Here is a 27,135-nt window from a genome sequence, read left to right as displayed (position 1 = left end):
TCATTTGAAGAAGGAAATGGCATCAGGCTGGAGGTGGCGAGGAGGAACAGAACACTGTTTGAAATTAGGGGGTTGGGGGGACCAATTTCAGAGCTCAAAAGTTGTCTCACAGCCGTTTTTTTTCGCAAAGGGTTATAGTACAAAACGGGGCCAGGAATGAAAGTGCATCACCGAATAACCGGGGTTATTTTATAAATAACTGGTGTTATTTTATGAATAACTGCAGTTACTTGTAGCACATTACTATTATAAGGGTTATACTAACCGTGGTTTTGGGAAAACGTGTTTTTTTATTTATAAAATGTGATTAATACAAAAAAAAGTGGAATGTCACAGCTACAGTGAGGTCGGGGGCAATGGGGGTGGCGAAAGACTACAGCTACTGGGTTACTTTAAGGAACCGAATGGTGCAATGTGGAAAGTGGACAAGGCGATGGCTATTGGGCCGCAACGAGATCTATTGGGGCAACATGTCAAGGGACCACAACGTATGACCTGTGGCTATTGGACCCATTTAGGAAACCTATTGGAGCTTTATGTAGAGCCAGCCATGGCCTAAGGCCATGGGCACTGCCCATGGCCATAAGCCATGGCTAGTGGGACTGCAAGAAAGCTATTGGGGCAACATCTAAAGGGGCCACGGCCGAAGGACATGCCCAATGGTCATGGGCAAAGGCCATGGCTAGTGAGCGGGAAAAGAAAGTGTTTTAAAAGATAAAGTGGGCACAGCCGAAGTCCTTGCTCACTGGCCAGGGCCGAAGGCCGTGGCCACCTAGTGGGTCCAAAATACATGTCTAGTGACATGTAAAAAAACTATGGTATAACAAAACCCTTGAAATTCACTGAAAAACATTAGTTAAGGTGCAGTTAAGTTGTTCAGATTTCACACGACAAAAACTTTGAAATTCATCCGATGTGGGAAGTCATAACAAGCTCAACTTGGTGTGTTCCTGTTGCAAAGCCCATGAGCACATAAATATTATAAGAGAAGGGATTCACAGTGACATACAAAATGGCATTATGGGGGACATCAACAGGAGTGCGCCGAGCTAAGCTGGTCATGACTTCCCACATCCACTGAATTTCAAGGGTTTTGCTGTGTTAAAGCTGCACAACTTAACTGCACCAAAACTGATATTTTTTCAGTGAATATATACATATATTGTTACTTGATGTTCACCTTGACAACAGTCGGCTATTTCCATAGATACGGGATGGGCACAATAAGGTGAAAAGCCCATGGCAGTGTTTGTGGCAGATTGAAATGCTGACTTCGTAATGAAAAAAAACTATTCATCACAAGATACTTGATGTAAAGATTGTTGTGTTTGCTCTGAACGAACCTTATTGTATCTAAGCGCTATTGGAGCACCAATATGAAGCTTAATTGTGAGATTCCCGGGTACTAGAGAAAAAGGGAAAAAAGAGAAAAGGAAAGGTCTTGAACTTTTTTTCTAAAAAAACAAAAGATGTTGTGCCGCATAGTTCTACATATTTAGAGAATTCCATATTTGTGGGTGTGAAAGATCGAACAATCCAAAAATCAACTACCAAAATGTAACTGGTAGCCAAAGAAGTCCAACATAAGGAACAGGTTTAGTGTCAGGGTTGGAAAAAAAGAAGTGTGTGAGGGAAAAGATAGGGGGGTATAGCAGCAACCCTTTATTAAAAAAATACAAAATAAAAAACAGGTTCATTTTGGGGAAGATCATCATTTAGAAGCCAACTATTAAACCACTAAAATTAAAATTAAATCCAAATTCAATCCTTCATGGGAGCAATTGTAAGCAGCATACTTGCATTGGAAGTTCAACCTTAGCGCATGGGCGCGCCTTCAATTTCTCATTACACTCGTGCCATTTGCAGATGGAATAATCATAATAAGTACAATGGACGTTTACGCCCCCATCTCATACCACATTGGATTGGTCAGTTCCAGAAGTTGAGAAGAGGCCTGCACATACTTTATGCTTATGAGTGCATCGTGCTATTTCTCTTCTGGAAAACTGTGTATTTGCATTTGCTGTGGTGGCCTTTGAGAATATTTAACCCCTGAACTGCAAAGGCCATGGGCCTGGTTTACAAACTCGTTTTTCAATGAGAAAATCCCATTAGAAACACTTTGTAAATCAGGTCCCACGTATCTTGCTCCTGAATTACATAGCAACCCATTGTAAGATGCGTCCACTCCTACACTTGTGACATGAGATATTTCCCCAACTGCATTATGCACACAGGGTGGCAACCAAAAAGGACGCCCTTGGTTCCATTTACACCTTTAATTTTCCGATGGATGACCTTCCCGTGGCACCTTGCGACACCCCTTTCTCAGAATGTGCAATTGCTTAATGAGAGTGGACTCGAGTGAGGGTGGACTTCCGTGGAGAGGCTGTGGCATCCATTTTACTGATGAAAAGGTTTCTCTAGCCATTAAGATTCATATTTAATTGCTGATAGGTGTTGCGTTTGTTTTTCCGGAAGTTTAGTGTATCAACTGAGCACGTGACAAATGGCGGCGTTTGATATCTTTTTTTAACAAAATCAGCTCTGCTCTTGTGGTATTTAACTCACAGTGAAACAAAAACTATTAGGAAGCAAACAATCATTGGATTTGAAAATAAAAATACAAAAGTAATATTTATGGAAAATACCTGAAACCTGACAATGAAAACAATACTTTGGAATTATTAAAGGAGTAATATGGATCAGAAATGTTGCCCACAGCTGTGGCTTTGCCTTCATGTGATCTTATCTAAGGGTTCTCAGGAGAGCCTTCACAGCTGAGGCTAGATTTGCGGCTGATTCTTGGCCCTTGGAGACGCATCCAAATATCGCACACACATATCAAACTGTACTATGGGGGATGCTCCCTCCCCTTGGTCCAGCGGGAACAGCTGGGATGAAAGTTTCTCAGAGCCCTATGCTCCTAGAAGAAGCATTGTTGCTTGCCCTCTGTAGCCTGACAGGAAGAGTTAGGAGCGCATGACAATTGAGGGAGAGCTGGTAACAGGTCGAACCCGTGGCCTACTGCACACAAATCACCTTGCAACGAAGGAGCCATCTTCAAAGAGTCCTGGTACTCTGTGTTCCTGCAGACTTTCCTGGTCTGCATCTCTAGGCTATTGCCTACAACAACTGGTTACTGAACCTGCATTGCGTAACTGCAGTACAAATGCACTATATTACAGCTTCCAATCCTATTTGTCTCCACCAAGCAACAATGCAGACAATGGAGGATAGCACAGGGGCAACGCGCTAGTCTTGGAAGCAAAACCACGCAGAGCAAAAGAGGTTCAAATCCCGGATCTACACTTAGAAACTGAACTCAAGTATGTTTTTAGGCATGTTATAAAAAACAATTAAATAAATAAATACAACTCAAAAGCCCCCTGCTTGCTGGAGAACCTTTAAGACTGTTTGGCTCTACCAGAGACTGTTACTGCCAGCAGTAACCTTTGACTTTCCAAACTCCCTGAACATGTTTCGGCAGCTTGTGGTTGCTTTCCTATGACCACGAGCACTTGACTATTGCCTTTATACTGCTTCATGCACTTCTATGGCAGAGGTTTATTCCCTATAGTATAAACACTCATTATGGGGCATCTCAACTCTAACGTGGGCAACGTTACTGCACAGACATGTACCCACATATATCTCTGCATTTACCTTTGTCTGCACAACAGATTCCATCTGAGTGAAAATGGGAAGTCACTAGGAACAAGGAAAGTGATCTTCCCCCAACAATCCAAGTCAGACCCTGGCGAATGATGGCTTTTGTGAGAGCAGCAGCTGAGGGCTCTGAAGGTGCTGGGAGATATGACGTAAATGACCTGCCTGATATACTGTAGGAGATGGTGGTGACCAGTCTTGAAGACAGCGGGATAGATTCACTCCCAAGGGACTACTGATGCAAACCATATCCCATTCTAAAGTTGTAACCCCTGAGAGACGAGCAAGCTTGTGTGTCCCAAACAGTCTGAGACAGACTCTGAATACTATCCTATTCTTGTAGGAGTTGACGATGAGCTCTCTGCGGATGTTGGGATGTATGTGGATTGCAGGGCCGTGGACTGCTTCAGGGGAGCATGCCTTTGAAGTGTACATGGTGTTTGGCACTCGGCTGTTCCCACCCAGTCAGTCCTGCTAGGACAAGTGAGCGTTACCATGATTCACTGAAAAATTGAAACAACCATTCACAAAAGTTCAGTTGTATTTTATGTTGTTGCTGATGTTGACGGCACAAATGTACTACACATTGTATACTTCGCGTTGCAGCACAGTGTGGGAAAATCCCCTGTACTGACTGCTGTCACTGGGGAATTCGGCTCGAATGGCACCAACGGCACATGTGGGTATTACTCACTGAACGTGGTATCCAAGCCTCTCATGAAGCCACCATGTAAACGCACGATAGGCCACCAGCCTGTACCATCTCTGGAAGAAAAACATACAAACTGTAGTTAAATGAACATGATAAGGGTACAAACCTTATTTGAAAATGCAATCTTGTATCCTATGGCATAGTTGCCAGTACAAATTTTAATTCATGGATCAATCAACTTTGGCTTTAAAGTGTAGAAACATTAGAAGAGTGAACAACTATGCATTCCATAATGTTTGGGGCACAGAGAAATATTGTTTCTTGGTTGTACGTGAAAGACACATAAGATGACCACTATGATTTCTCCATATCGCGAGTGATGTATAGAATTGCAAGACTGTATTCTTTTTGCAGTGATAGATCAAAGTTATGACAATATAGGAGACACACATGAAATGTTAGTGGCCTAAATTACATCACTTCTAGAGTACACTTACTTGTTACTTGAATTGCGTGGGCGAACTGTTGCGCGAAGTTCGTGCATAAGCACCATCATAGTCCTCAACAAGGACCTTGTGAGGCAGGCGGCCCTGAAGTCATGCAGCTCAGTAACGCATAGCGGCGGTGGCTCTTCTTCCGATACGTAGGAAAAGCATCCAGAGTTTTCTCTGCAGCAGCAGTTCTCCTCCTCGGTTGGCATAACCTTGCACCGATTGCAGGTACACCAGGTGGAAACGTTTTCCATGCGACTAGGCTCAGGCTCTTGATCCGGTGATTCATCCTCCCAATTGTTGTCTGAAGCCCCATTATTTCCGCATCTTTCTCTTTCACGTGATCAGCTACATGAGAATTTTGTTCCGTACACGCTAAGATATTAGAGAGCGCACCAGATTCCATTTATGTATGAGCTTCGGTGGAAGTGCTGAAGCTCATGAATACAGTGAATATTGGAAATCTTTTTCGCAGTGGAGATCTTGGAACGAGCAGGGCTACTTGAGAACCCATATATAAAAATAAACTTGATTCAAGAAGTATCATGCTATTGTTTGGACTTTGACATATGCGCTACTAAAGTCACATTCAGAGGTGGCCTACTTATTGGATCGCCCTACCCGGGATTACATGGTGGAGAAAACTAATGTGAAAAGTTTGTTTCCCCTGAAGAAAGTTCAAGCATTGAGAAGCTTCAAAGAACTGAAAGATGTCGGGATATGGTTGTTGTGATATGACACTCTGTTAAAATGCATAGTGTATTGTAATTGTTATGTGTTTGTCGAATTTTATATGTTGTCAATTGTGGTGTAATTTATCCCATTAGGTTGATGTTAAACCCACCATTTGGGTCAAATCTTGGGTTATATTGTGTGTTTTAAAACAAGTTTTTTTAATTGACTTTGAGTATGATAATACAAATGGTCAAATTTATGAAAGTTTGTTGTACACCAAGTCACTTTTTTCAGGACCAATGGTTATAGGTCATCACTAAACATCCTCTGCTAGACAGATGAGCGATTTTCTAGACTAAATTTTGTGTACCTGTTCTCCTTTGTGTATAAATATTTATGGTTAGCCCCGGACCGAGGAGTTAGGTTTTCATGGGGATGTTACTTACCTTATGTATAATAAATAGGGCTGTATTGTTGCCATTATGCGACAACATTAAAATAGATAGTAATGTTAGTACTAGTATCTGTTCGCATGGGCTAGGAGCAATGAAGATAGCTGAACAGAGCAGAAACGCGCCACAGGATACACAAAAAAAAGACAGTGAAACGATTTAAAAAGCAACTCTGATGTTGTCTGATGAAAAGCGGTCTGTTTATACTTATTGAGGAAAGAGGCATCCATGGAGGCACGTCATTAATTGGCACACAGAGAACGTTGACACGAGATGTGCATTCGCATTGTGAAATGGGCTCTACGCATCGAATGATGTCAGCTTCAGGGGCGGGGGTTATGATTTAGTGCCGCAAGGGCAGTTCACCTTAGGGCGATACAGCAACAGATAAGATTAGCACAAGATGGCTGTGCCCGGCTGCCTGATTTTGCATGCGTAAAAGTAAGGAAAAAGTACGGTGCATAGGAAATGTTTTTACAATCGATCAACGTATGCTTAAAACCACATGCCCGAACGCTCGGGACAATAATAATTTTGAGTGCACTATTCCTTTAATCTCTGGACATCTTCTGAGCTAATATGAATCCATCTGCCTGTTCGATTGAAAGAGGTTTGTGTAATATATTTCCATGAGGTATTACATTTTAGCTGCTAAGATTGTCATTTGTTTTTTTTATTTTTAATTTCAAAGGGTTGTATTAATCATAACACTTTGTAATACAAAAATAAATACAAATTGTCTCCTTAGGGTAATTAACCGTGTACCCAAGCCACTCAGTATTTTCCCAGGCTAGCGTTGAGTTTCTGGTTCTCCTAGATGAGTTTCCTGACAATTGAGTATATAGTTGGAGACTGACTCATATCACTCCCTTTGGTTCCATGTTGCATCAGAGCAGCATCAGCTTCTAGGTGTCTAGGAGAAGGCACAGGACTTTGCTGTAGGTGATGCTTATGGTGGGTTTCTTACTGGCTGTTGATAAAAGACTGTGACCATCTTTATTGTACATGGTTCTTCTACAGACTACCACCTGCCTCCGCCTCAGTGCCAAACCATGTGCTCCTTTGTAAGAGGCACTATCCTAATCCCGTTTTCACCTCATCTCTCTCAACCTCCTGCTTATTCTCCTCGATGCCTCACCACATGCTCATTCCTCCATGCATTTTAGGCGTGCCCATCTGGATAGCGTATACCCCCTCCTATTCCTTTATACAGGATTTCCTCTTCTTTCCCTTTGGTGTTTCCTCTATCGCTCCCTCTTCCCACTACTTCTTTAATTATACTTATTCCCACATTCTGTCACCTCTTGAAGCATGATGTTGCACAACTGCTCCTTCACTGTTGTCTCATCCATCACTCTTTCCTTAATGAATCACCAATCCTCTTTCTCCTCCTATTTCCCCTCCTCCGCCTCTGCCATGTACTCCTCTCTCCAGCCTCCTCCTTGTCTATGAATCTGATCCTCGCTCAATCCTCTCCCTTCTCCACCATGCCCTGGCTCCTCTCTCTAGCCTCCTACCTCCTTCTCCATGAATCTGCTCCTGCCTCCAAACAAAGTCTTATCCACCACTTCTCTGCTCGCTTCACCCCCCTCCTTTTCCACCCCTCCTCTGTCGTCTCATACCTTTCCCTTTCGTAATAGCTTCCACTCTCCAATTGACTCCAAATGCTCACATACAATGCCTCTAACAACCCACATTACCCCCTTTGGTGGCTTCCCTTTTATACAGCCTCATGCTCTATCTCTAAACTGGTATCCCCCAAAAGGGTTTGACTTGTCATTTATTTGCTGCTTCCATCGGGATTGTTTACATTCAAATATACGTTTGAGCACTTGTCAGTAACTGAGAAATGCGGGGTCTCTGAGTGTCTTTGGCCAAGGCTATTCAAAGCCTGTCTACCATTTGTAAAGCAATTAGAGTCCCACACATGCACTAGGAGTTGGTAGGGGCATTCCAAATGTGCTGACACGGCCACATGCCAGTTGTAATTATCCTTTCTGGGAGTTCAGGACATCTTTATTCGGGTTGTGGTGTCCTGGCCCAGTATCAACAATACCAGGAGTTACATGCAGTGATTCCTTGCCTCCCACATGGGGAATGAGGTGGAAAGCCAGGGGATCCTCTCCATATCACCCCCGTCCCCCACATTCCGGTGTATGTGCAATGCCACACAGCTTTGTCTAGACCCTTGCTCACCACATCGGTCATGCGATTGAATTGGTCGTATTCCACTATCAAGGGACTGCTTAGGAAGACCCTGTGACCGTTTGTAGGGGAAACATTTGTGAATCACAGCAAAGGTATACATCAACATAACATAATAACTGGAAGGGTGATTACTGTCCAGTGAGCATTGGTTCCCTTAGGGAGGAGAAAACAAAAGTGCCCCTGACCCTGAGGTTCATCCTGAGGTAAGTAGTACAGGGAACTTGAAAGACAGTTGCCCACTTCTACTGGTCTGAACTGAGGAGAGTGTTATTGTGGGCTTTCTCTGATGTAGCCTGTTTCTCATCTGTATGAGAAGCAAGCCACAGGACTTTTAGGACAGCTTGTTTTGGTTTTCTCCATGGAAGCCAAGCAGAAGGACATTTAAAGTCCAATCTGCCATGTCCTGAAGCTGAGGGGTCAGGAGGACCAAGTTAACAATCTTTTCTTTGTTGTCCATCATATGTATGGTCAGAGAGGCAAGGCAGGAAACTGTTAGATATATTTAATGTTAGATATATTCTCTGAATAAGTTATGCGTAATCCTGTGATAGCTTATTATGGTGGTACATAGTGGTATTTATTTTGGTATATTATTATTGTAGTGATGCATTGGTGGCTTTCCTATTTATAGTGGTAACACCCCCCTCAGAATATATCCTAACACCTGTCCTTTTTCTTCAGGGTTTCTCAAAATACCAGTTACTGGGCTTGTTACACTTAACATGTGACAATACCACGTCTTCTCAGCAATTTATCTACGATGCTGAGCTATGCTCAAACAGCCAAAATGCAAACCATTTTATATCATACACAGTTGATTGGACACACAGATTGGACACACACACACCATACATTTCTAAACTCACTTACTAAGAGAACCAACAGCACACTTTAGATTTGACCCCCTGTAGTAAAATAGGGCTAGTCCCTCTGAACTCTCAGTCTCTGTGCTAATGAAAGTGTTTGTGCAATAAAAATCCAACTCAGTATATTCAGTTTCTGATTTTTTATTTGCACTGATTTTTAGAGTTATTCAGATGAAATACCGAATGTGGTATAAGCCAAAAGAAACCATAGAAAAGTATGTTTTACACTACAGTTACACCCATCAAAAGATGAATGTTATCTTACCCAATGTCCTTGCATGTGGAGAAATTGGCAGGAATGAAGTCTGAGAGAAAAGGAAAATAAATCACAGCAGCCAAGCACTTTCTTTTTCATGAACAATAGAAGAGAGCTTGTTTTAAACATTAACCACTACATGCGAAGTCAGGTAAACCTGACTGGCTATCTGCCATGTATTCATGCAGAACTCCTCACTTAAAATACATAATTACCTAGAAATGTATGAGATTCTTGGCACTGCTAACTCTCTCTTGGCTGGTCACTGATAATAAGGATCACGATCCTGACAGCTCCCAGCACTGGCTCAGTCCAATTCCTGGCAGAGAATCCCTGCTTCCTGCACGTCTGCCTGTAAGTCTCAGTACCTCTGAACTGCACACCCTCTCTCAGCTTTTTATAAAACCTTCCACTGCCACTCAAAAAAAATAATCCTACCCCTTTGACTAAATCATGTCATCCCATCCGTTCAGCCCAGTATTTTTCCCCACAAAATGACAGTTCTGCTAAACTATGAAAGTAACATTTTCCTTCCTGCTCAAGCACAATAGTGTTTTCCAACTGGGCACATTCCATCTTCGCAGTTTGTGCCATGCTGAATGAAAGCACACAGCCAGTTACTGCTTGTTTGCACGTTTAACTCCATTGCAGAAGAGTACTCATTTTCAGGTCATTCCATCTGAGCCCATTCGCGCTGATTTGTTAATGACAGGTTATAAGTTATTGGGAAGGGGTTGTTAGTTAGTTAGCTCATATTAGTATTTATATATATAGTGCACACCGGACAGATGACATGTTACCCTGAACTATTGCATTTTTAAAATATGTGCCCACTGCCAGAACATGTGCATTTCATTTATGATGTGCGGCGGCCATTTATGGTGTTTGTATTTCTACATGAACCCCCTACCACTACTTACATATGTACCCCTGTACCGCACACCCCCGGTTATCCCTACATACTCCACAAAGTCACTAGACTGGCTAAGGAGTCCTCAGAGAGGGTCAAAGCTGGCTCAGCTATTACCGTGGACTCAATGGGAGTTCCAATGCTGATGACAGCACACTATATCCAAACATGAATTGCCCGGACTGACACTGGAGTGATAGGAGCTGACATGTTACGAAAGACAGAAGAAAGCAGAGAATACCTCATAGGATCTGACTTTCTCATAAGCTTATGACTGAGGATGGGAAACATATGTAATGCCTCAGGTGGTCAATAAGATGTTGAGCATAGAGACATTGGGAGCAGATGGGCTTCTCAAAATGTTTTCCAATTGGAGCAAGGATGAAGGCCTGGTGGGGATCAGTCCACCTGTCATCAATCTAAGTTCTGCCATTAAATGAAAAGTCCTGAGTTGTGCTCTTGATATGTTTGCTTCTCCTGAATGATTCACTGATCTTTGTTCTTATTCCTCATCCAAGGAGTCACTAGCGGTGCAACCCTTTGTAAATGTTCCTCCCTGAGATACTTTAATCCTATAAGAGTGGGCTGCACGAAAGTTATGTTGTGTTATCCTAGGCCAATATGTATTCATCTATTAATTTTGATGTTTCACATTGTACCAACATTACAATGCAACCACTTCAAAGCACTGCAACAAGAAAAAGTTTCAAATCAGATTACAATGTCCGACTGCAAGCTTGGAAGTAAATGCCACAACAAAAGTGAAAGTAGTAAGAAATACACAGCAAAAATGAGTTTAAGGTAAGCATTACAAACATGGAGAAAGGACAAAGGGCGAAGCTTCAACACTCCGGGAAGAAATGGCAGCACATAGAATACAGTAGATAGATGCTGTAGATAGCTGTTGTGGATAGATGCTGTGGCTAGATGCTGTGGATAGATGATGTGGATAGATGCTGTAGATACATGCTGTTGATAGATGCTGTCGCTAGATGCTGTCGCTAGATGCTGTGGATAGATGCTGTGGATAGATGCTGTCGCTAGATGCTGTGGATAGATGCTGTGGATTGATGCTGTGGATAGATGTTGTTGATAGATGCCGTGGAAAATTGCTCTGGATAGATGCTTAGAAAGATGCTGTGGATAGATGATGTAGACAGATGATGTGGATAGCAGCCAGAATGTGAGCCTTTAATGGGATATTTTGAAGGAAGGTTCTTTTATGAGAGCAAGTGGAAGGTTGCTCCAGCGTTTTGAGCCAAATGCAGCAAAAGAACGTACCTGTGTCAATTCCTTTGTAAAATAGGTGGCCTAAGGATATTCATTGAATCAGATCTAAGCTTCCTGGAGAAGATATGCCTCTTAAGTATGGTAAAGAGTTAATTGGGCCCTTTCTTAGCCAGGCAGTTGTGAATCATACAGAGAGTATGAAATATGGCTTGTTAGTTTGGTTTTCAAAGTTTTTCGAAGATGGCATGATGGGTTTCTAGGCTTAGAGGGAGTTTGTTGTGAGCCATGTATAAATGTGTCACTATTTGGGTCTGGATAGATCAGGGCATGTTTCAGTTTCATGGTTTTGGTTCATTGCAAGATAGGAAACGATTACTTTTATTATATGAGTCTAGAAGGAAATCTCTTCTGCAGTAAGGTTTATATGAGGGGTGAATTACAAGTCAGCATCAAAACATCTTCCCCAATTTCCAGCAATAGAAGCTGAGGACTTTCCCATGGAGAAAGGTATTTGAAAGGAGGGGTCAGGAGAGGGAGGTGGGGGGGGGTCGGATGAACCAAATCAAATCTTTTTAATTTTGTCAGGTTTGAAGCAGAAATTGTTGTCAATTGTCCAATCTTGGCCAAAGGTCTAACAAAAACATTGCAAAAAGCAAGACAAGATAATGGATCCTTAGGGAACTGCACATTAACCTGACATAATTATATGTGCATTCTGTGTGAGGCTCGAAGGGGGTGGCAGTGAGAATCCATGACAAGTAGCAAAAGTATTTGCTAGTTATTTGGGATTAAGGAATAAACCTTCTCTTCGGTAGGGAGTCCCAAAACGTAGCTCTTGCATTGATTTCTGAGTTGTTCTTCAGCTAAAATTAACTTCTTTTGGGGTGAAAGGAAATTTATGTGGCCATTTGTGGTATTGGCTAGGAGAGCCCTGGAATTCTCGGGCATGGGCAGACAAGAGCACATGGAGTATGCACTTGAATAGGATCTTCGTCTTCAGATCTAAATATATAGTATGATCGTTTGACATGGATCACGCCACAAAAGTTTAATGTGGTGACTTCCCATAATTGGGCTGCTGCTGAATTGTTGACTGGTCGCACAATGTCGATCGTTCCCTGAATGTATTCTCATCTTTCTATCGCAATCTTGGACAGGGGACTCAACACCTAATATCTTGTTAATCACTGGGGTGAGTTCCAAAGCATTGAGAATCACCTGTACCTAAGGATGACCTACCTAAGCTCTGCTTTGGCAGCTTAATCAAGGCCCAAAACAGGGGAAGTGCTGCTTGGATCTGTACATTCCAGCATTCTAAACTTACCAGAATGAACCGGTTGGGTTGCTCCCTCCTATTGACCCAGTGGAAACAATGTGGCTTACATTTTCCAAGAGACTTCTTTTCTCAGGGGATTCCTTGATGCTTGCCTACTGTAGCCGGACATGCTGTGGTGAAAGATCTGGATGGTTAAGGACTATTAGTAGGTAGAGGTGTTTGTCTATGGTCACAAATGGCAAACTGCAACAAATAAACAATCTTCTTAGAACCCTGTCATTGTCTGCACCGCCTGATTATTGGACCTTCATTGTCAGCTACAGGACTGCTCCACCATGCTATAACATCAGATCCCCTTTGCCTCCAAACCGTCAACCCTTCCTGTAACTCAAAAGGATTCCTTTTTGTAGGGCCAACTTCTTCTTGCTCAACACCAGAGTCATTGTTGCATAACCCAAGACTTTCTGTGCCTGTGGTGTCTTTTGAGTTTCCATACTCGCTAAGCACATTTTGACAGATTGCAGCCTTTGACATTATCAGCCACAAAATCCTCCTTAAAAGTCTCAAGGACCTGAATTAATGGACATTGGACTATGTCAGATATCATTTCTCCTGGACAGGACAGAGTCTCTCTTCAGTGCCAACACACACAACATCGCCCTTTGGTATCCCAAGATTCCAAGCTCTCACCACTACCTTAGAATATCTACATGGCCTCCCTATTGGAAAGCATCGGCAACCCTGGCATTATAATTTACAGCTTGGTAGAAGATACTCAAATCATATACAAATGTGTCATACCCTCAACACCGAAACGACTGGACCTTAGCATTTATGTCTCAGTTGCAGACTCATGGATCATGATGCATTCATTACATCTAAAGCTAACTAAAATGGAATGTAGGATGTATGGTGTCAAAACAATCCACCACACAATGATTTAGTGCCCTGAAGAAATGAGAAGCTGCCAAGAGCAGCAATCGACTATTTAGGATTCCTCATACTTGTATCCCAGGTTAATGTCCTAGTAAGAAGCTGTTTCCTTCAACTCAGATCTAACTGCACATCATGCCATAGCGGACATTCTCACATAGCTCTGTGGCAGTCACCGCCCCAGTAATCTCCTGGGTTGTGTGATCGGCCTCAACTTTGGACTTCTGGAATATTTGTTAACTATCTTAAAAGAGTGAAAAATACATCAGCTACACTCGTTCTAAGACTCAGATGTTATAAACACATAACCCCTGCTCTCCAAAACACTCAGCTGGCACGAGCAAAATGCAGACTCCAATTCAACATTCTGTGTATCACCATTTGTATAGTATAGTGCATGGTGGAGGCCCAGAATCCACCAATACTAATATAATTCAATACATACCTTTGAAAAGGTTCAGAACCAACAACATGGCCCTGTAAAAGTCCCATTCTTTAAGCAAAAAAGTGAAGGATGAACCTCTGTCTCATACTTTTCAATCAAGCTTTGGAACACAGCGTCCGGCAACTCTGCACAATGACAGACAACCTAGCCTTCAAAAACCTCTCAAACCTTGGTTGTTCAGTAGACCACCATAAACAAATTATCGCAGATTTTCACCTTCTACAAATGTAACCAATTTGGTCATTATAAACAATCATCTTTGTCTTGGAATCAAACACTCAGGCGAGCATAAATGTCAAAAACATTAGAGACCATAATTAATAGGGTCGTTCTCACCTACAAATGGAACTCCAAAACTTCATAATGTCGAAATCGGAAATGATCTTGAGATCTGTCTGAATCGGGTCAGTCCCGCCAACGTCTCTTCATGACAGATCTGGAGCATCGCAGAAGCCGGACCAGAAGGACCATGACACATGGAGTACTGCAACCTGGCGTGTCTGCACTCTGCTCAGGGGTGGTATCTCCTTCGACCCTGACTAAACAGGCCTCTCCTCGCCTCCTTGTTATAGAGACATAAAAAAAAGTCTGCCAAAATGTCAGCATTGCACTGTGTAAGCGATTTTACATACCATTCTTTTTTCTCTTTAAAATGTCGAATTTATTATTTATGACAGGAATCTCTTGTTGTGAGGCGAAATTGTTGTAAAGGGCCAGTGAGCAAATGCAAGCCTGTTTACCAGAAGGAGAACACTTTGCCACTGAGCAACGACAACAAGCACATATGTTCATCTATACTATATTGTACATTTATATTTGGCTAAATATTCTTTTAGTGACTACTACTTCTGACCTCTTGTCCATTTATTGTATTTGTTTCTGTTAGTTCACAAAGACAAACCGGACCGGAAAGAACATCACAAGACATCTTCGCTTAAAGGTAGAGATGTTCATTTGCACTCACATGTTCTGGGATGTGTTCATCAGGTCTCATTTTCAACGTAACATAAACCTTATAACTTATTTATTTATTGTGCATTTAGTTTATATAAAGAAACCTTGCACAAGCATTAAAATACATGTCCACAACATATTATAATAACATGCATTAATACCCTTATAACATGCAGTATAATAGTCACACAGTTGGAATTGTTCCTGTAAGACAATTCTTGCTAAAATATTTGGCCATTTCTGCATGAAGGGTAAATAATTTGATGATCATAACCTGCGTTCAGCATTCAGAAATAAGGAAAATATCATTTTTAATAGACCACCCATCTCAATTTGCATTTGCATGTATTCATTGAAAAAGAAAAGTCCTTTGCCTGCACAAAGGCCATATTGATGGCTTGAGCAATCACATCGCTGGGTGCTTTTGCAAAGTCATGCTTTTGTAGAGACTGCATTAAACCGGATGTTGGCGGGGAGGGAGCTGGAAACAGTGATTGAGGAGAGCACAAGACAGACTTATATATGGAATACTGGAACTCTCTTTTTTCAAAAGAGAAATTAGGGAAAGGTGGGGCAAGACTCCTTGTTTAAATGTGTGCTATTGTTGTCGTACATATTTACATATCATTGAATTGCTTAAGATTCAACTGGGAATGGGCCTGCTCGTTTTTTTTGTTTAATGGAAACCCTCAAACACTTTTGAATGTAAATAAAGCAAATCACTTATGCTATGGCATGCCATTCATGAACGTCATGCATGGATGGAAGGTTGATGCACTTTGCCTTGCCATATTTCCCCCCGCCTTCCTGCTGTTTCGGATTCATGCCCATTTTTGGATGAATACAGCCTTTTCCCTGACCCACTGGATGACTCATTTTAGAATTGCTTTTATATTTTCGTTTGGAACCCTTGCTTTGTATTTTGAGGATGGTGCATAGCTTGGCTTTTGCAGCTCTGCTTCTACTATCATTCTTAGCACGGGGGCAAACACATTGTTACCATGACACCATGTGGCCATGCAGAAGATGCGCTCATCCCTACGTATCAGGCTCGGACTGACCTTTAGGGCAATGCCCCAACCAAAAACTAGTGTGGCCCACCTTTTTTCATGAAAGTGCGCCACCTTTTCCTCCCACTTTGATGAGTTACTTCACCATGCGGCTAGTGGTTTTGACCAGTGCTACAGAATGAATATTCTTTAAAATGCATCCAACCTACAATCACTTTGAGTGACTCTTGCTCATGATGCCCCTTATGTCTTTACTGCATTGTTGTAATGAATATATTTTGTTGTAAAAATCAATAAAATGTTGTGTTAAAAAAAAATGCATCACATTTGATCACAAACCTCCCCCTTCGGTACTACTCAAACAGTCTGTCTCAAAAGGAATGAATTGGCGTTTGCAACTGTGGGCAACTTTTTCATGTGTGCCCGAGACAATGTTATGACCAGGGCTTTAAGTGGGGTCCTCATTTGGGGGCATGGCTTGTGGGATGGGCGTGGCCTAAAAGTACGCAAACCCTAAGGTATGCACACAAATTTATATAAATGTTATATATGTATGTGCGTACTTTACTATGGTTTGTGTACTATGCAAGCCATCTTCTCTAAACATAGAAATATGCAACATACTTCTATGTTTAGAAAAGATGACTTGAAAAGAACACAAAACATAGTAAGGTGCGCACATAAATATATAAATGCTTACCTTTATATATTTGTTTGCGTGCCTTACTATGGTTTGTGTACTTCAAGATGGCATGCAAAGTACACAAACGATAGTAAGGTACGCACACAAATATATAACATTTATATATATTTGTATGCATACCTTACAGTTTGCGTACTTTTCAAGTCATCTTATAAAAACATTTCTATGGTTATAAAAGATGACTTGAAAAGTACACAATTCAATCCATCTTTTATACAGCTTTGAAGACAGACAAAGCCTGAAGCGTCTTTGTCCGTTGGCAAAGCTTTATAAAAGATGACTTGAATTGTGTACTTTTCAAGCCATCTTTTATAAACCTCGAGATATGTCGAGGAGTCCCCAGGTTCACCGAGGGTTAAAGACACCTCTCCGACCTGGGGAGGGGGTAGGGAAAGAAAGGACAGTAACTTCCTCTGGTGACCCTGGTGAAGGGGTCACCAGAGGAATTTACAGTGACTGGCAGAAATGCCAGCCAGAGCATCGCTGTGGCTGGCTGGCACTTCTGTCAGCTTGCCTAACTTAATGGCAGGCGCATCTGCCGTCGTGGCTGCGGCCACAGTGGGATAATGTGTCCCGCCAATGTTGCAGTGGGACCGGGGGGCCCCAGCGGTGCCCCAGTTCTGCCCCACTTTTTGGAGTCTGCCAGGGCCCAGTCCCAGCTGGCCCCAACCCACTTAAAGCACTGGTTATGACCCAGTCCGACCCTGCTATGCATGCACAGTTTCCCTGGGTTTCAGTGCAAAGTGACCAGGGTACCGTACGAATGCATGCATATTTTGATGACTACCAGGTCTCTGGGAAACCCACCCTTTCTATGGGATTTTAAAGAAGGAAGTCCATCATGTTGCATCGAAACATCTTTAAGTTTGCTAAATAACCATGTTTTTCCTCTTGATTAACACTGTTTTCCTCAATTTTAGTCATCCATAAAGAACAGCTTCTAACGAAAGCAGAAGGGAAAGCACTACCGAGAGGTATTGCTTTTTGAATACGTTGATCTTAATAAATCATGTACTTAAAAATTGCCTGTTTGAAGACACAGCGATGCCCTGGGGCATGGAAAGTAGCGCTGACATGCGCCATGAGTTTATTTTCTGGCTGTTCGACATTCTTAAGCACAATTGTGAGCCTTAGTTAATCGAGTTCTCCGGGGCCATTTTGTATCTCATTGTCACTGGCGCAACCTTCCTTCCGTTCATTCTTCGGAAATGGAGATGCTTGAACCGGATGCGGTGTTGAGGCGCGATAAATGTCTTCTATGCGTTTGAAAGTGGTTCACTCTAGTTGCAGTGGTCAAGGAATTCCAAACAGCTTCTTAAGTTAATTTCGCAAAGCTCTATGACAGATGTACCGACACGTTCGGTATGCCCATGTTTTATTGAAGTAAATAACTTGAGGTAATTTACTTCGTTGTTATTACTTCGAATTACTTAATGGGGAAGTAATTATGCAGATGTATTTAAGGGTTAGGGTCTATAAGGGGGTGGGAAGGGGTTGGTGGTATGGGTGGTAGTGAGGGGGAAGGGTGGCATGAGGGGAACACCGCCTCCCAAAACAATTTCACGAAAAAAATCAACGTAATTACAACAATGTAAATTACCACAAAGTAAATGAATTTTTTATGCATTCAGATTCTGAAACAGGTCAGCTAAAAAAGATAAAAAACGGAGAGTTATTTCTGTACACATTCGAAATAAATGCATAGGTCACTGTTTTCACTAAGGTGACCTGCGTATTTTGTGGAGGACTGTATGCCTCAACAAATCATGCACTAGCCAGCCTCCTGGCATAATGTAGTCCAACATGAAAGTGTGAACGGGAAAGCATTTCACCATGATGGGTTCTTGAGGGGCTTGTCATTGGGAAACATGTTAAAAAGGTTTACAGTACTTCTATCGAATGCAATTGGACAGAAGTGGCTAAATGCTACTGCTGTGCTGCTTTAAGAAAAATGCACAAAAGATCTACAAATGAACCTCTCATGCATTGTGTATATCCTTGTGCCTGCAGACGCGCCCCCCCCTTGACTCTAACATTCCCTCTGTCCTCATCCTACTCAATCTCTCTTCTGCCTTCGACACGGTCAACCATACCATCCTGCTCAACCGTCTCCGTGATAACCTGGTTATCACTGATCAGGCTCTGGACTGGCTGACCTCTTTCCTCTCTGATCGACCCTCCCAGGTCCAACTTGAGTCCTTCGTATCAACTATCTCCCTCTCTACCTGTGGTGTTCCCCAGGGGTCTAACCTTTCACTCTGGCTTTTCAACCAATGCCTGGCAACTCTCGCCCAGTGCATTGCCATTTTCTGCTCAAATTTCCAGTGCTACACTGACGACACTCAACTCATTGTCAGGCTGCCCTCGGGCCCCTCCTCTCCCTCTCTCATCTCTGATTGCCTAACTGCCATTGAAGATTGGTGTGCCACCAATGATCTTTGTCTGAATGCCAGCAAGACGGAGATCCTCCTCATCAGCACACCTTCACCATCCTTTAACCTCACTCTCTGGCCGGCCTCCCTTGTCCCTCCTCCTACCCCCACCTGCGAGGCTAAGAACCTTGGGGTCATCTTTGACTTCACACTTTCCTTCTCCGCCCACTTCTCTGATGTCTCTAAAAAGTCAAACTTCCTACTGCACCTCCTCAGAGGTATTCTTCCCTTCCTCTCCTTCCCCCAGAAGCGCACTGTCTCCCAAGCTCTGGTCCTCTCTAGGTTGGACTATTGTAACAGTCTATTTCTAAATCTACCTGCCTCTACTCTCCACCCTCTGCAACTAATCCAGAACAGGACTGTGAGACTTGACCTTGGCCTCAAGCCCTTGGATCGTATCTCTCCAGCTCTGAAATCTCTCCATCGGATCCCAGTGGATGCAAGGATTAAATTCAAAACCCTCCGCATTGTCCACAAGGCTTTCTGGGGCCTGGGTCCAAAATACCTTTAGCTATCACTCTGCAAATACCTCCCCTGTTGAGCTCTTCACTCCTCTAGCTCTAACTCCCTCAGGGTCAGTCGTTTTTCAAAGAAACAAGCTGGGGGTAGGTGTCTGTCTTCGACGGGGTCCTCCATCTGGAACAGCCTGCCTGCCACTCTAAAACTTGAGGAAAACCATCTCCAGTTCCAGAAGCACCTCAAGACCTTCCTCTTTGCTTCTGCCTTAGCTCCCCCTCTCCCCATCTGATCTGTTCTCTCTTGGCACTGTGCACCTGTGCACCCTCTGTCCTCTGGGGCCAAGTACCTGCCCACCCTTCCACCCTCCTGCACTGCCTCTGGGCCACCACTTGCACTGGGGTCTGTATCTGTGCCAATACAGCCTCCCCCCTTTTTCTTCCTGCACTTATCAGACCTACCCTGTCTGCTGCCTTAAACCCAGCAATTGCCACTTGCTGGCTGCACTACCACTGTTTGTTGCCTTTATTATGTTTTTATTTATTATTATTTATCTGTTTCTCCTCTGCACCGCACTTTCCAATTCTCCCCCCTTCCATGCACTTTTCCCCTCCCCCTCTCCCAAGCACTTGTGCGTTCTCAATGTCACTGGGCCTAGTAAGATCGTTGTTTTGTTCTCCCCTATTCCCCTCCTTTCTTGTCATGCTCTGAAACACTTGTGTACGAGTGCGATAGAAATAAAATATCAATTCAATTCAGCCGGTTTGCGTAATTACTCGTGGGAGGAAGAGCCTCTGATATGCAAACATTCAGAGGCCCTTTGTGACTAGGGTTCATCTCACACTTAGATGGTTCAGAATTGTGATAGGTGGATATTCTAAGAGGAATTGTTCCAGATGGCTTGAGCACGGCATGTGAATCTCTTGAGGTCACACCAACAGCACTTCCGGGTGATGGACAATAGGTGCTACCACAAGCATGTGGCTGCCGAACAGGACACCAACATGAAATCTGTAATTCAGGCACAAGACACACTTCTTCAAAAGGGGTCCAGTTGCTCATGCCATTGTGGTTGCTCCTTTATCCACTTGTTCCAGCATTTTGTATGTTTCTGCAAATAATTTTTTTTGTGTGCATTTTTGCATTAATTTTGAATGCTGCTTTTACTAATTGTGCCTTCATATTCTTCCGATGTTATTATATTACAAAAGATGTAATGCATGACATTGATTGTATTTTATCAATAGCTGTGAAGAGCTCTGCGTTCACATTTAGACTTGGGCCAAACTTATAGAGAGTATTTTGCGGGGTTCAAGACAAAAGGGGTGGGCATCAGGCAGTTCTCTGTAATAAACACATTAAAAGAATAATGTCACAGTTTGAACGGCTGTGTGAAGTGAGCAAAGAGTTGGGCAAAAGTAGACGTTCTTTAGGATTTAAAAGCATTTGCCTTAAAAAATAAAAGCAAGAAGAAATAGAGTGATGGAATGTGTGATTATATTTCCTGAGAACAGTCTTGTTAGATTCCATAATATGCACTGGAACTGCATCGATAGCCGAACTGCCAGGTGATGCAATCGAAAGGCATCACATACCCTTGCACTGATGGCATATGTATCTATTTATTTATTTATGTATTTATTTATGTATTTATTTATTTATTTATTTATTTATTGAAATGACAGGAAAGCAATGCATTATTTGCACAACAACGCACACAAAATGTATGATTGATAACAGAGTGGAGGACATGAGTCCTTGACAATGGGGTGAGAGAATGTGACTTGAAGCACAGATGTTGCAGGGGAAGGTGGAAACATAAACGAGAAACAAGGACAGGACAGAATAACATAAGAATGGTTGGTGGAGGAAGTGCTAAATAAAGGATGGAGTGGTGACGGGAAAGTGCTGTATTTTTTAGAGGGAAGCAGGGTGATGGAGTAACGTACAGCGCTAAGAAACAGGTTCCTCAGAATGGAGGAGGGCAATGAGGGTGGATTTAAATAGCGGTAGAGCTGGAATAGTACGGAGAGGGAAAGAAAGAGCATTCCAGAGTAGTTAAGCGAGGAGAGGGACAGAGCGAAAACGAGAAGGAGCGCTGGCGGCTCAAGTAGTGCAAGGAGGTCAACAAAGGATGACCGTAACAAGCGAGGACAAGAGTAGGGCGAGAGCTGAGCAGATAGTTAGGCTGGGTAAAGTCCATGGATAGAATTGAAGATGTATCTGGCTATGGACAGAAGAGATAGAGATAAAGCAAGGTTGGAAAGTGTGCGCTTGCTTGAGCTTTTTTAAATGTTTAATTAAATAGAATGATGGTAGACCAACCTCAGAAAAATATGTGGGCCTTAACACACACATTTGCCTATGCTCACGCCACGACAAAGGTATAGTGTGCTCTGGCTGGACACAGCCTACAGGGGTGCCCGCCACTGTCATATTTAGTTCAAATGTGACAGCCAGAAATGCACATCAGCGGGACGGGAGAGGACCAACCTTCCCCCTGCCATGGTCAGCCTGATTAACTAACAAAGACTCCATTGAACCACCCTGCTCTTTTGTTAGGCCCTGCATCTGGTGGCAGTGATTAAACATACTAAATGAGGGTACTTCAAACAGGCCCATATTGGGGCCTGGCTGCAGATGTTAACAAAGTAGACAGGAACCCCCAAAACCTTTCATATGTAACTGTGTCAACCTGAAACCAACTCCTGACCTCAGTATCAATGACAGTGAACTGTCATGCCTGGGCCTGTTAATTATATGATTTATAGTAAGCCACCACGCTAGGGGGACCCCATTCATAAGGTTAAAGAATGTGGTTGTTAGGAGCCCAAGCGTCTGTTGCTGCAGACGAGCAATGACACATGGAGTACTGCAACCTGGTGTGTCTTCACTGTGCTTAGGGTTGGTATCTCCTTCAACCCCAACTAAACATGCATCTCCTCGACTCCTTATTATAGAGGCATGTACAAAGTCTGCCAAAATGTCAGAATTGCACAGTGTAAACAATTTTACATACTATTATTTTTTTCTCTTTAAAATGTTGAATCTAGTATTTACAAAATGAACCTCTTATTGTGAGGCAAAACTTTTGTAAAGGGCCATTGAGCAAATGCAAGTCTGTTGAGCAGAAGAACAATTTGCCACTGAGCAGTGACCAAAAGCACATATGTGCATCTATAGTATATTGCATATTTATATTTCGATGAATATTAGCTCTTTTAGTGACTACTATTTCTGACCTCTTGTCCATTTACTGTATTTGTTTCTGTTAGTTCACAAAGACAAACCGGACCGGAAAGAAGAAGATCACAAGAAATCTTCTCTTAAAGGTACAGATGTTCATTTGCACTCACATGTTCTGGGATGTGTTAATCAGGTCTCATTTTCAGCGTAAAATAAACCTTATAACTTATTTATTTATTGTGCATTTAGTTTATATAAAGAAACCTTGCACAAGCATTAAAATACATGTCCACAACATATTATAATAACATACATTAAAACCCTTATATAACCCTGTATAATAGCAAAACAGTTGTATTTGATCCTATAAGACAATATTTTCTCAAATATGTGGCCAGATAATTCTGCATGAAGGCTAAATAATGTGATGATCATTACCTTTGTTCAGCATTCAGAAATATGCTAAATGTCATTTTTAATAGACCACCCATCTCAATTTGCATTTGTATTTATTTATTGGAAAAGAAAGGTCCTTTGCCAGGAAGAACTGCACAAAGGCCATATTGATGGCTTGAGCAACCACATTGTTTGTTTGTTTGTTTATTCATTTATATGGCACACCAAACCCGAAGTTAACAGGGTACAAGCATTACATGTAGATGTTAGGCTTAGGTTGCAGGGGTTACCTTTACAATAGTACAGTTGCAATATTGGGGGTACATACGGTTACAAGTAGTCATTGTAGGGAGAGCATTATCGGAATACAAATATGTAGGAGTTACAATAATTACAGATACATAAATTGCATGGTATTCAGGGCAAAGGGACATGGAAGGCAACAACGAGTTAGTCATTCAGGTATTTAGTATAGGTGCTAAGACAAGGTGGTAAGGTAAGCACGTTATTTTTAGGGCTGGGTCCCAGGGTGTGAGTCATTGTTCTGAGCCATTTCTGTATATTGCGTCTGAAGCTAGGGTAGGTTTGATCTGTGAGAAGTGAGAGTGGGAGTGAGTCCCAGGTTTGCGCTGCCAAGACTGGAAAACTTCTACTGCCTGATTTAGTTAAGTTAAATCGTGGTACAATGTGGTAAGAAGAGTTGGCCGTCCTAGTAGGTCGAATGGAGCTTTTTCTGACTACGCAGTTGGTGAGGTAGAGTGGGGCACTGTTATTCAGGCATTTGGAGGTAATGGAACGTGTTTTAAGCAGGATTCTGTCATTGATTGATAACCAATGGTTTTATCTTCTGAACTCAGATATATGTTCTTTGTTTGGGATATTTAGGGCCGTTCTTAAGGTATTATTCTGAAGTCTTTGTATCTTATTTAGGGTGTATTTGTTGGCGCGTAAGTAAAGGGTGTTACAGTAGTCCAGCCTTGAGAGTATGAGGGCATTTGCTAGGATAGTGCAGCTGGCTGAGGATAAGTGTGGCCTGCAGGCCCTAATTAATTTACAGGTGTATGCTGAGGTGGAGGCCAATGAGTTAACTTGTTTGCTCAAGGTTAGGTTGGAGTCGAGGTAAAAGCCTAAAGTTTTTACTTCTTTGACAACCATGATAGTGTTGCCATCAATGTCAAATGAGGAGTAATCAGCGTTACGTTTTTTAAGGTTAGCTGGGGTTCCTAGGATTAAGAGTTCAGTCTTATCGTCATTCAGGCAGAGGCCATGGGTGGCCATCCAAGCCTGAATGAGAAGATACATTTTGTTCACGAGAGCTGTGTCATTGAGGTAAAAGCCCGAAAGGGGTATGAGGATCTGGGTGTCGCATGCATAGTTGGTGTAGGAGATGCCAAGATTATCCAATTTGTTAAATAGCGGCTTCGTGAAGATATGATACATGGTAGGCGAGACACATGAACCTTGTGGGACGCCACATGTTATGGGAGTTGAGTCTGCAGAGTCTGAGGGGGAAAAGACTTGCATAGTTCTGTTATTTAGGAATGATTGGACCCATGCTATTGCATCCTTAGAGAAGTGAGCAGCCGAGGCAAGGTGTTTACAGAGGACTACATGGTCCACCAAGTCAAAGGCGGCTGACAGGTCAAGGAGGAGCAGCATGGCAGTTTTACATGTGTCCCTAAATTCCTCAATGTGTGTCTTTAAGTCAATTAGTACAGTTTCAGTGCCATGTTGTGGCCTAAAACCTGATTGGCAGGCACCTAGGAGGTGATTGGTTTCAAGGTACTGTTGTATCTGAAGATACGCTACTCTGTCAAGTATCTTCAGAAGGAAAGACACCGTCGTGATAGGCCTGTAGTTAGTAGGAATGGATGGTTCTAATGTTTGCTTTTAGGACCCATGATTCTTTCAAGTTGCTTGGGACAGTGCTAGTTGAGAAAGACGCATTGATAAGTTTAGATATAAATGGTGCCAAGTCTCTGGCTGCGTCTTTAATTAGTTGTGCTGGACAATTATCGCCCTGGCATCTTGATGGTTTCAGTGAGGAGATATTTTTCTCCACTTCCCGGATAGAAACTTTAGAGAATTTAAATTGATCTGGACGGTTAGTTTGGTGATTTGGGCATCGGGGTCTGTATGTCCTGATTAGGTAGAGAGGATTTCTTGTTGGCAATCTTATCTTGGAGGAGTCCTATTTTGTTAGCTAAAGCATTCTGTATGTTAGTACACCAAGTTTTATCCTTGATAATGTTTTCAGCTGGTGGGATAGGGGCCTCCATTTCACGTAGGATAGTGAATAGCTCCTTTGTATTTGCACTAGCTTTAGAGATCCTGTCATTGTATAGTTCTTTCTTAGTACGTATTGTTTCTTTTTTGTAGCTATCAGCAAATTTAGTCAATGTTGTTTTATTTTCAACTGACGGGGTATGGCGCCATATGGCTTCCAGTTTTATTTTTTCTAACCTAAGTGTTTTTAGGTGTGGGGTGAACCAGGCATTCAGGTGGGCCCGTTGTTTGCTTTTGCGTAGTTTAAGGGGAGCGATAGAGTCCAACGCATTAGCCATAGTGTTATTGTAGGTGTCAACTAGAATGTTCGGGTGAGAGACAGCAATAAGTAAGTTAAGGGACGGGAGGATGAGTGGAAGTAGTTTATCAGCCGTGATATCTTTTTTGTTCTTTGTCAACTGAGGGGGGCTATGACCAGGTTAGATTGTAGCTGTTTGTTTATTGCCATCGTAAAGGCAATTAGGTGGTGGTCAGTCCACGATAGTGGAGTTAGTAAGTTGATGGATAGCTCACAGTTTGTGTTGGCCACCCAGTCAAGGGTCCTGGTCCTTTTGCAAAATCATGCTATTGAAGAGACTACATTAAACCGGATGCTGGCGGGGAGGGAGCTGAAAACAAGACAGACTTATATATATAGAATACTGTAACTCTCATTTTTCAAAAAAGAAATTAGAGAAAGGTGGGACAAGGCTCACCGTTTACTTTGTGCTATTGTTTTTGTACATATTTCCATATCATTTAATTGCTTACGAAATTATATTTTTTAAGGAAATCCTAAAACACACAGGGCTTTGTCTGGAGGTTTAAAAGGACAGATGGGAAGGCCGTAGAGGCACAGTAGTTGGATCCTGAAAGGACTAAAGAGGAGATTAACTGTTTAGCAGTATTGAAAGGAAGCAGGTGATGGATCTGTCTACTACTGAGGAGGTTGGTTTGAATGAGGTAGCAGATATGAAGATGAAGAGAAAGAAGTTGTGGGATGGGTCAAAGATGACACCAAGGTTACAATCAGAAGTAGAGTAAGGAAAGTAGTCAGGAGAGAAGAGAAGAAGAGGGGGAGTTAAAGAAATAATCTGGCTGGGAAGTGGAGAACTTCAGTCTTACTGGAGTTGAACAGGAGCGACTGAGACACCATCCAATATTTGGTGGCAGAGAGACAGTTCGACATCTGATAAGGAGGGAAGGGAGAATATCTGATTTTCGTCAGTGAAGAATTGAAAGGAGAAAACGTAAGAGGCGATCCGGGTGCCAAGACCTAAAGTGTAGAGAGTGAAGAGAAGTTGACCAAGGACTGACCCTTGGTGAAATACAACAGTAAGGGGTTTGTGTGGGGAGGCAAGTCTGTTCCAGGATTCCTGAAAGTGTCTAGTGGCAAGGTATGAAGCAAAGTAAGTTAGGGCCTTATCTCTGATGCCATGGAGTAATAATGTAGAGGGAAGGTCAGAATAGTCGACACTATCGTAGGCAGTAGAGAGCCTGAAAAGAATAAGAATTGATAAACGGTGCTCATGATGTGTGCTAGAGCTGAAGTTGCTGACATTGAGGAGAGCTGTCTCAGTAGAATGCAGAGGTTGGAAGCCAGATTTAAGAGGGCCCCAGAGGTTATGATTATCAAGGAGTCAATTGAATACTACTCGTTCTAGGATTTT

General features: G+C 42.5%; 1 protein-coding gene across 50 annotated transcripts in view; it reads left to right on the top strand.

The window, feature by feature from the left end:
• The window catches only part of TRDN (triadin), a 1,596,486-nt gene that overhangs the window by 352,425 nt on the left and 1,216,926 nt on the right, over window positions 1-27,135 (top strand). For all 50 annotated transcript variants that reach the window (XM_069607588.1, XM_069607568.1, XM_069607599.1 and 47 more), the window contains 3 exons: window positions 14,950-15,003; window positions 17,651-17,704; window positions 22,894-22,950. In XM_069607588.1, the coding sequence (XP_069463689.1) occupies window positions 14,950-15,003; window positions 17,651-17,704; window positions 22,894-22,950 (165 nt within the window). The remainder of the gene's footprint in view (window positions 1-14,949; window positions 15,004-17,650; window positions 17,705-22,893; window positions 22,951-27,135) is intronic.

This window comes from Ambystoma mexicanum, chromosome 4q (assembly GCF_040938575.1).
Source record: "Ambystoma mexicanum isolate Mex_15411 chromosome 4q, UKY_AmexF1_1, whole genome shotgun sequence".
Lineage (NCBI taxonomy): Eukaryota > Metazoa > Chordata > Amphibia > Caudata > Ambystomatidae > Ambystoma > Ambystoma mexicanum.
Note: the sequence above shows the minus strand (reverse complement) of the source record. Positions and strands in the feature narration are given on the sequence as shown.